This window comes from Betta splendens, chromosome 22, assembly GCF_900634795.4.
Source record: "Betta splendens chromosome 22, fBetSpl5.4, whole genome shotgun sequence".
Taxonomy (NCBI): domain Eukaryota; kingdom Metazoa; phylum Chordata; class Actinopteri; order Anabantiformes; family Osphronemidae; genus Betta; species Betta splendens.
In genome coordinates this window covers 6,873,028-6,882,843 of record NC_040900.2, presented here as the reverse complement: position 1 = coordinate 6,882,843, position 9,816 = coordinate 6,873,028, and the positions used below count along the sequence as shown (strand labels likewise).

The 9,816-nt window shown below is 44.8% G+C and overlaps 1 protein-coding gene across 1 annotated transcript in view; it reads right to left on the bottom strand.

Annotated features, from left to right (window-relative positions):
• The window catches only part of LOC114848749 (immunoglobulin lambda-1 light chain-like), a 72,611-nt gene that overhangs the window by 62,184 nt on the left and 611 nt on the right, over positions 1-9,816 (bottom strand). Inside the window, exons 2-6 of the mRNA XM_055505718.1 lie at positions 9,464-9,606; positions 9,187-9,277; positions 8,481-8,641; positions 910-1,099; positions 471-768 (exon numbers count right to left, since the gene is read on the bottom strand). Coding sequence (XP_055361693.1) covers positions 471-768; positions 910-1,099; positions 8,481-8,641; positions 9,187-9,277; positions 9,464-9,469 — 746 coding nt within the window. The 5' untranslated portion in view covers positions 9,470-9,606. The remainder of the gene's footprint in view (positions 1-470; positions 769-909; positions 1,100-8,480; positions 8,642-9,186; positions 9,278-9,463; positions 9,607-9,816) is intronic.

Genomic DNA, 9,816 nt, shown 5'->3' with positions numbered 1-9,816 from the left:
TCTGCTGGTCGTGTTTAATGAATAAATTTTTTTGACAGCTTTTAATAAAATCTTTATTTTATAAAATCTCATGCACAGATGTTTATGTATCAGTGTGACATAAAGTGAGTGTTTTTTGAGGTTAGTTAGAACCAACCCACGGATCATAACAGGAGTTTTGCAAAAAGAGTTCACGGGATTTGACTCATGCAAGTCTCCACTTAAGCAGGGAAGAGTGCTGCTTTGAAAATGGAGTTATGGTTTTGAAAATTTGGCCTAAAGGCCTGATTATAATATTTCAGCAATTGAGAAAAACTAACAGATGTATTACTGTACATGCAGTGAGTGTTTGGTGAGTTTAGTTTCAGCTCTGAGTTCAGTGTCTGTGTCAGAGTTTGTTCCTCTTCAGCAGCTGCAGTTGGTTCCTGCTGTAACAGCTCAGTGTCTCTGACTGAGGAGGTTTTTGTACGGCGCTAAATCACTGTGTGAACACTCCACCACCATGAGCTCCCAGACAGTAATAATCTCCCATATCTTCAGCCTGAACACCAGTGATGGTCAGAGCGTAGCTAGAACCAGATCTACTGCCGCTGAATCTGGACGCAGTTCCTGAGTTCAGAGTTGATGCTCTGTATATTAGAAGCTGTGGGTTCCGTCCAGGCTTCTGAAGGTACCAGCTGAGATCATCATCAATGTTTGAACTCCCTGTGGCGCTGATGGTCACAGTCCCACCAAGACTCACAGCCTTGACTTTGTCAGGCTGAGTCAGAAAATTATTGGCAGAACAATCTGAAATCAGAAATAAATGAGGACACGTTGAACAGCGTCTAGAACAGTGGGTCATGTTAAAACACACAGCAGCAATAACGGCTCATTTAATGACGACTAAGAAAAGCTCAGACTGGTTGAGCTTCTTTCCAAACGCCTCACCCTGACTCAGAAAAGCCACGATCACCAGCAGAGACACTGGAGACTTCATCCTGACACAGATTTCAGTGTGACTCAGTGGAAAGTGTTCAATCAGGCCTTGACAGCAGAGTTTAAACTCTGAGGAGCAGTGAAGCGTCACAATCATGCAAACTCCACCCAGGAAGACGAACACACACCTGTTACAGTGAAACTGAAAGAGCAGAAGCAGCAGCAGCTCATCTCTTCACCAACATGTGCACAATAGAAAACGTAGAGTTAGTTTGTGTAGATTATTCAGGAGGTGCTTAGTTAACAACAGGCCTCACATGAGGAGCAGCAGCTCTGTGCTGGATTAATATTATGTTTAAGAAGATCTAGTCAGCAGATTAGGCGTTGGTGATGAGGAGATGAGTCCAACTATAACAAGCTCAGTAGCAGAGGAGGCAGAAGTAGACTGGGAGCTGTTGAAGAAAGGAATGAAGTACACAAAGTAGAACATTACACTTGGTTAAAGTATAAGGATCATGTAAAAGTATATACAGATGCATCTAGAACAGTAGAGGTGAAGGTGGGGGTGAGTAGGAGAATCAGTGATGGGCTGTCAGTTTTCACAGGGGAATTACTGGCTATTTTATTTGCAGTGCAATTAGTAGAGGTAAATGGAAAAACAGTTTTAGAAGAGAAAAGTTTTAATAGGGTCTGATTCCAGTAGATCACTAATGAGCATAAGACACATTGAAGAAAGCTCCAGATAAGATGTGGTGCTAGAAATTATAAGCACTCTGTACAGGATAAGGAAGGTAGGGGTGGTGCTGCAGTTTATCTGGGTTCCAGCGCATGTAGGGGTCGAGGTTAATGGAAGTGCAGACAAGCAGGCAAAAGAGCAGCAGGGAAGCAGAGATGGAGAAAAACATGAAGTACATTAAGGCAGAAATAAAAAGTATAGTTCATAAGATTTAAAGAGATTTGAGAAGGAGACTGGAACAAAAGAAATGAAGATATTGTTATAACAAAGAATATCCCTAACTGCACTATTCTAGTTATTTGTACCATGTCATGATGTATTTTGTACTGCCTGTACCTTTCTAATACTGAAATGCACCACCTGTCAACACCAAGTCAAATTCCTCGTTCCGTAAAGTGCACTCTACAGGACCTGGCAATGAAGCGTTTCTGATCTGATTCTGAGAGCGTGTAGTGGGAATAGGAAAAGGGATGATGTGATTAGTGTTAAATTAGTATCAGTATTAAAAGAATATTAGGGAAACGGGGAGTTGTGAGTGTTGAGTAGAGGAAACGGTAGAACATGTTCAGATATATTGTCCATTATCCATTCAGCAAAAAGGCAGAATGACAGAGGCCCTGACAGGAGGAAGAACAGGGATCGATTGAAAGATGCTGTGAAAGGTGAACAGGTCACAGAGCGGTGTTTAAGTTTGTAGGGGACTGCGTTGCTCATGTTGAGCTCATGCTGCTGCTTGTCTGTCTGAGGGTTGTCTGTGTTAATGTGTAGTCACGTCGTCATTGGGTTGTGTTTTGTTTGTGACCAGCTGTTCTGTATCCTGTTTTTTTTTTTTACATCTCATGTTGAATACATTACTTATTTTACATACAAGTCATGTTATTGGGTTCTCATTACACTCTTGTCTCTGTTCACATAATGTGAGCAAGTTTTCTCTTAAAGGATTAAAGTAGTCTCCCTGTCTTTAAGACCAGAGCAGACAAACGAAAGACAGGGAGAAACAAAGAATTATGCAGAATAAAAGTCTACACAAGAAGAATTAGGGATAGTGTGACATGTAGTAAGTGTTTGTTGAGGTTAATTTCATCACTGAGTTCAGTGTCTGTGTCAGAGTTTGTTCCTCTTCAGCAGCTGCAGTTGGTTCCTGCTGTAACAGCTCAGTGTCTCTGACTGAGGAGGTTTTTGTACGGCGCTAAATCATTGTGTGAACAGATCGACACTGTTTATATAATGGTAACTCTGACAGTAATAAACTGCAGCATCTTCAGCCTGAGCTCCTCTGATGGTCAAAGTGAAGTCAGAGCCACTTCCACTGCCACTAAACCGATCTGGTGTCCCTGACTGCAGGTTGTTCACCTCAAATATCAGGAGCTTTGGGATCTGTCCAGGTTTCTGTTGGTACCAGTGTAACCCCTCATCACCATTACTCCACCTATAAACATCTGTGTTGGTTTTACAGGTGAGCGTCACAGTGGATCCTGCAGTGAACGTCTCCACTGGAGGCTGAGTCACCGTCACCTGACCACTGCATCCTGCAGACAAAAAGCAACCATTGATTTATCAGCAGAAATCAAGGAGAGAAAAAGCAGCACATCATGTTTGAAGCCTTGCTGAGTGAGTGAACCTGTAAAGCAGCAGCAGAGCAGCGTCCAGATGAGGATGGTGATGAGAGTCATGCTGCTTGTGCTTCCTGCTGTGTTGACTGACACATGTGAGTCCTGCAGTGTTGAACTCACACCACTATAAACCTTGTGAGTTCACTGGAGGATCAGCTGATGATGCAAAGCCTCCTCTATGGAAATGACTGGTCTGCTCTCAACACACTCAACACAAGGCGGGAAACAGCATCAGGACAAACTGCTGCATTCATCACATTTAGCATCTTACTGGAAAAATATTACATTGTTTTGCACAGACTCTTATACTGTATGTAGCTCAGGCATCTTTTGTCATTGTATGTATTTTGTATTTGTATTTCTCCACTGTGCTTCATTTTTGGAACTTCATTTTGGTTCCTGAACACATCGGTGACTTAGCATCTTACTGGGAAAACAGCACAGTTTTTGTTTCATGAGAATTTCCCCACTGTTCTTGATTTTCAAACACTTTTTATTGACTTTGTTCACTGTTCATTTATTTTACATCTAGTGGAAGAGACTGATGACAAAGGTTTTAACTGCTTTAAGTAAATGAGTCACACCTTCCTTTCAGTCAAACCCTGGAGACCAAGTAAAGCTGCATGGTAGAAACTGCCTGAGGGGATGTTTCTGTTTTATTTATATCAGGGTTGTGTTCACTGACCGTTCTTCCTCATTACAGTCTTGTCGTCGACCATCTGTTGTTGTGTTGGTGGACAGGTTAAGTTTCTGCTTTATGGTGTGTGTGTGGGAGGGAGCAGCAACCAGCTGCTGAGACCAAGCAAATCTGTTAAGCAAACAATCGGTGCAACATAAATAAGCAGCGATGTACATTACCTTAGGCTAATACATTCATAACTAAACAACTGTTGTACTGTGGTTTACCTTGGAGATTAATACTAATACCAATAATAGTGTTAAGGTATGTGCACATACTTATACAAACATATACATATCATATACATACATATGTGCATTGTTATACATATCCCATACTACTTAATAAAAGTCATGACATACAACACCACAAATTCCAAATTCACACATTATTGATATTGGTAGTGATAAGTATCAGTAATACTTACAGTTGGGTTTGGAAAGCCTGTTTATCAGCTCAGGTGTTAAGTGTCCCACTACAAGGTTAGTAAAGCTGTAGCTTAACATTATTCACCCAAAGGGTGAGGCAGACGTTGGTGCATGAACAATGCCACTTATGGAAGCCAGGGTGATGTGAGGGGCTCGGCCACTACGCCCATCCAGCAAGCAGAGGAAGGAATCCCAGCAGCTAGGAACCCACACACCTTCAGTCCCAGGAGGGCAGGTGTTGCGACCCAACAGAGCCCCCCAGGTAGAGCTGCAGCAGCCACAGAGACAGCACCCGAGGTCAGAGTGGGCCACCGTGGGTCAACGCTGTCCGCCCAATGAGAACCAGGGGCAAACACTCCCCCCAGCGGGAGGGTCGGCCAGAAAGAGTCCACCCCTACACCAGCGGAGCGGGGCCTACCCCATCGGCCCGACCACACCGGGCCTTCAGCACAATGCCAGCAATTGGTGGGGGTCAGCAGAAAAGAGACTACCCAGGCAGCCGATCAACGTACCCCGGGCGGAAAACCGGACCCCCCAAACTCCAACCGCACCATACGCATTCAAACTCACACAAATACAGACGCATACACCCACCCACACGTACAACACACATCATCACATCAACACACACACACCATAAACTCTCTCACAAAAAACTAGTCAATTATACGTGAACCAATGCACTCTCAGATACATTCTCGCTCCCACACCATTCGCTTGATCACATTCGTGGGGAGGATAGGTCTCTGGCCTGCTGTCCATGTAGCCCCAGGCAGGGACCGCAGCTTCTCCCGAGCCCCGCCCAACTCCCCCAACCCGGGAGAAGCAGAGGGCAGCGGAAAAGGCACCCCAGAACCCTTTAACCCAGCTTGGACGTGAGTGTGTGGAACTAAAGTGCACTGGGTGGTTGGGTGACACCTCCAAGAGCACGACCGCTGGCTGACGGTGTGTCCCCCGGACAGTGCCCCCCCTAACCCTAAATGTCTTTTTGCAGTTAAAACTGGGTGGTAATCTCTCCACCAGGGCCAGCGGGCGAGGCCACAACTGGCCTCAGCCCCAGGCCCCAGTAAAAGAGCCCACCCCTGGCCCTAAATGTATGTGTATGTGGCTAAGTATGAGGAACGAGGAAGGCCAGGTTCCCGACTGGCTCTGCAACCCATCCCACCGCCCCCCACAACCCCCAGCCAGGAAGAGACAGCCGAGACCCAGGGACCGCAGTACTACTGCCCAGGCACAACACACAGCACAGCTAGAGCCATCCTCACCCTTCTTTCAAACTTACCCATTCTCTCGCTCAAGTATGCCCATGCTCGCCCCCTGTAGTGCTAAACTCAAACCTACACACATACTCTGCGGATGTGCATTGAGGGCCAACCTCCACCCAGGGCCCAATAAAGGTCGTAGCCCGAGTAGTCCCCCCGCAACAGGCCCGAGCAGTTTTCGGAGGACGTCGGACCGCTAGGGCAGGCAGCACCCCACACGAGCAGGGGCAGTGCCCCAGGGAAGAGACACCCCTCCGGGCACAGGCAGGCACCCCCGGAGGGACTCCCCCGGACAGAGGTCACCCAGGTCTCCACCCCCACCGCACACTGGCAGGGAGCCTCACCTCCGCTCCCCTGAGACAGGCACACGCCAACCCTCAAAATGGCCCTACTCCGGCACAGGACCGCCGGTCTCAGCAGCCACCACACCCCCGCCGCAGGGGGCCCATGCGGCCAGCCCAGAATCCACCAGTCCCGTTGTCCCGGTTCCTTAGGTAGGGAGGCAGCCCCAACCACCAGTCACCCCCCCCACCACTGTGCCAGACATGATGCAGCACCCGAGCTCCACGCATCCTTACCTGGAAATGAAATCAATCAGAGTACAGTTTTGGTCATTGATTTGATGAAACAGACAATGTGTCTAAGGTGGTATAATCTAACAAGCTGTTCAGGTACTGAGTAATGCTTAATTTTTTTTTAGTTTTCCAGTTTACAAGGATGATTTACTTTATGACACAGAGGGCAGAAAGAAGTGTGTGTGATGAGTTTGTCTCTAGATCAAGCCCACTTAGATCTCCTAGAAGACAAAGTGCAGGGGCCGCTGGGATTGGACAGCTTAACTGGGTTGACAGGTGTTCACATACTCTTTGCCAAAATTGCTGCACAGGTGAACATGACCAGAATGCATGTAGGAATCTATCTGCTGTGTTATCTGTACAGTGAGGGCAAATATTTGAGTTTGTGAGACCCATTTGGAACATCCTCCGTCCTGTATAGTGAGTTCTATGGAGAATTTTATATTGTATTAGTTGTAAATTTGTATTTTTTGTCATTCTGAATAAATTAGAACATATATTATTCCAGAACGTGTAATTAGTGGTGATGTTGAGATCAGCTTCCTATTTAGAGATCGGAAGGCTCACTGTCTGATCTACAATGAAAATTAAGATATAGATTTTGGATACTGTCCTTTTCTCTGATATATCAATATATCGCTCTATTACTGGTGGTGGTTGCATGTGGATGGGAGTATTCTTACTTTTTGCATTAAGTATTGACTTTAGTTGTTGTTATTCTAAGAAATTGGCACTAGTGATTTCATAGTGGGACACTAGTTCTTCAAAAGAGGTAAACTTGTCTCTTGTGAAAACATGTTTCAGATGTGTTATCCCTTTGATATGCCAAGTTGGAAAGTGTATTGCTTTTTTGTTTTGTATGATGTCTGGATTGTTCCAGAGAGGTGTGTTTTGGCAAAGAGTAAACAAAGAAATATTAATTTAAAAAAAAATCCCACCAGGCTGTCAGAGATGCTTTTATGCTAATGCTCTGGTAACAACTATGATGTTTGATTTTGGTGCTGATAAAAGGCAGCTCTGCAACCTTAAGATTTCCACAAAATGTTTGTTCAATGTCTATCCAGGAGGAGTCTGCTGGCATGGTTTTTATCCATTTGTGGACATGGTTCAGTCTATTGGCAAGAAAATAGTGGTGGAAGTTAGGTAGTTCTAGGCTGCCGGAGCGTTTGGATTTTTGTGGAGTTTTTAAACTAATTCGTGGTGGCTTGGTTTTCCACAAAAACTGTGACATGTAGGAGTCTAATGTCTTAAACCACGTCTGGGCTGGCTGAGTTGGAATCATTGAGAATATGTAATTAATTTTGGGCAGGATCATCATTTTTATGGTGGCAATTCTTCCCATAAATGAAATGGTTAAGGACTGCCATCTTTTGAGGTTGGCTTCTATTTGTTTTAATAATGGATTGTAGTTTAGATCAATAAGCTCTGATAGCTTAGGCGACAATTCAATGCCCAAATATTTAATGTTCCCTGAATGGAGTGTGGTAGAAGAGATGTTAGTCACCTTAAGGTTAAGTGGTAGCACTATACTGTAGATATGGTCCAGTTAATAGAGTATTCTGAAAGTCCTGAGAATTCATCTATGAGGCTGAAAGTTGTAGGAAGAGACGTCTGTGGCTCCAGGAGAAACAGTAACACATCGTCAGCATATAAACTTATTTTATGATTTACTGATTTGGTCAATATTCCAGTAATTCCTTCATGCTGTCTTATTGCCACGGCTAGAGGTTCAATAAATATTGCAAATAGTGATGGGGAAAGTGGGCAGCCCTGTTCTGTCCCTCTATGCAGATTAAACCTTGGTGAGGTCTGGTTGTTTGTTCTGACTGCGGCATGTGCTGAGCTGTATAATATCTAGCAAGTACTTTACACACTATTTTTAGATCTACATTTATTAGTGAAATTGGTCTATAACTTGATGGGTAATTAATGCTGTTGTTTAATTTCAACTACCGTTTTGTAAAAGCTGGGTGCCAGCATGGACCAGAACTCCTTATAAAATTCAGTTGGGAATCTATCTGGTCCTGGAGCTTTTTTATTGGGCATTTCCTGCAGAGCTTCATGTAGTTCTGCCAAAGATAACAATGAGTCTAGAGTTGTGGATTGTTTTTCCTTTAGCTTTGGCAGTTCTAGTTTATTCAGAAACTCCTCTATGGCTGAGGTGGATGGATCTATTTGGGACGTATATAACTCTTTTGGTTAATAACACTGATAAAACCTATATGAACAACATAAGTGGTGAAACTTTTTTTAACTTTCCCGGCGCTCGCTCGTGGGCGTCAGAACTCACAGAGACGAACTCCTCGAAGCTGATCTTCTCGTCCTTGTTCTTGTCCCCGGAGACGAAGATCTCGGCGATCTCCCGCACCTTGTAGCCCGGCAGCGAGAAGCTGGCCTCTCTGAACAGCTCCTGGAGCTCGAAGTCGCTCACGTAGCCGCTGTTGTCGATATCTGGGCACCAAAAACAGGCAAAGACAACACACTGTATATAGACAATCATGCAATGCAACAATATTTTGTCACATGTGGACATTTGTAATAATCAGAGTAATATTTCTTCAATATAATTTTGTATGTATGAAACAGAAATTCTGAAAACATATTCAGAATTTCACAATCGTTATCTCAGCAACTATTAGATGATCAAAGTTTAGGTGTTGTCTATTGTAAGTGACTTTGTCAGTAGCTCATTAATGGCCTAAAATCTGTCATATCGTCTTTAACTGCTGATCTTGTAATTACTCATTAACAATAATAACTTGATCTCATAATCTCAAAAATGTTTTATTGTGGCATCTCTCTCTCTCTGACACACACACACACACACACACACACACACACACACACACACACACACACACACACCACAAACAGAATGTATGCATGCTCATAACTCAAAGTAATAAAGGCCTCTTGCGCACTTTATGGCGAGCTGTAAAGCTCTTACTTTGGTCCCAAGTGTAAACTCAGCTTGCGGGTGTCGCTGTGAAACACACCGATTTTATTGAAGGCCTCTCTCAGTTCCTCCAGGTCGTCTCTGGAGATCTGTGTGACATGGTTCTCCATGGCGGGTCCCGCTTTGTTCCCCTGAAAACGTCACACACTTGAAGCCTTGCATCACATCAGACTCAAAGCAGGAGCGACACGACTCCTGCAGCAGGAGCGGGCTTCAATGCCACAGACCACGACTCGCTCAGCATTGGAATAAAGTCACACATCTGAGGTTCCACGTACTGTAAAGCGGCTGTTTGTCGGACAGATAGCAGCGCGTACCTTCATAAGAGCCCGTGTGCGTTTCCTCTCAGTCCTGCCTGAGTTCGAACCCCCTTGGTGCAGATGCCTCAGCTGCAGGAGTGGAGCCGTCCAGAGGGAAGTGACTGTGGAGTGGCCCGGTGGACCTTTGGCCGGGCTGGACCCTGAGACAGGCGGAGGCTGACAGTTAACATTTAACACCTCCGCTGTGTCATCATCATTATGCGGTCCGAGGGCACATCGCTACACCAGCAGCGCAGCGGAGGAGCAACAGGTGCGTGCTCATGCGCGAATGGTGATTTAAAAGCATTTAAAGGGAAACAACTACAGCGACAACATCATTTTCCACATATATATATATATATATATATACA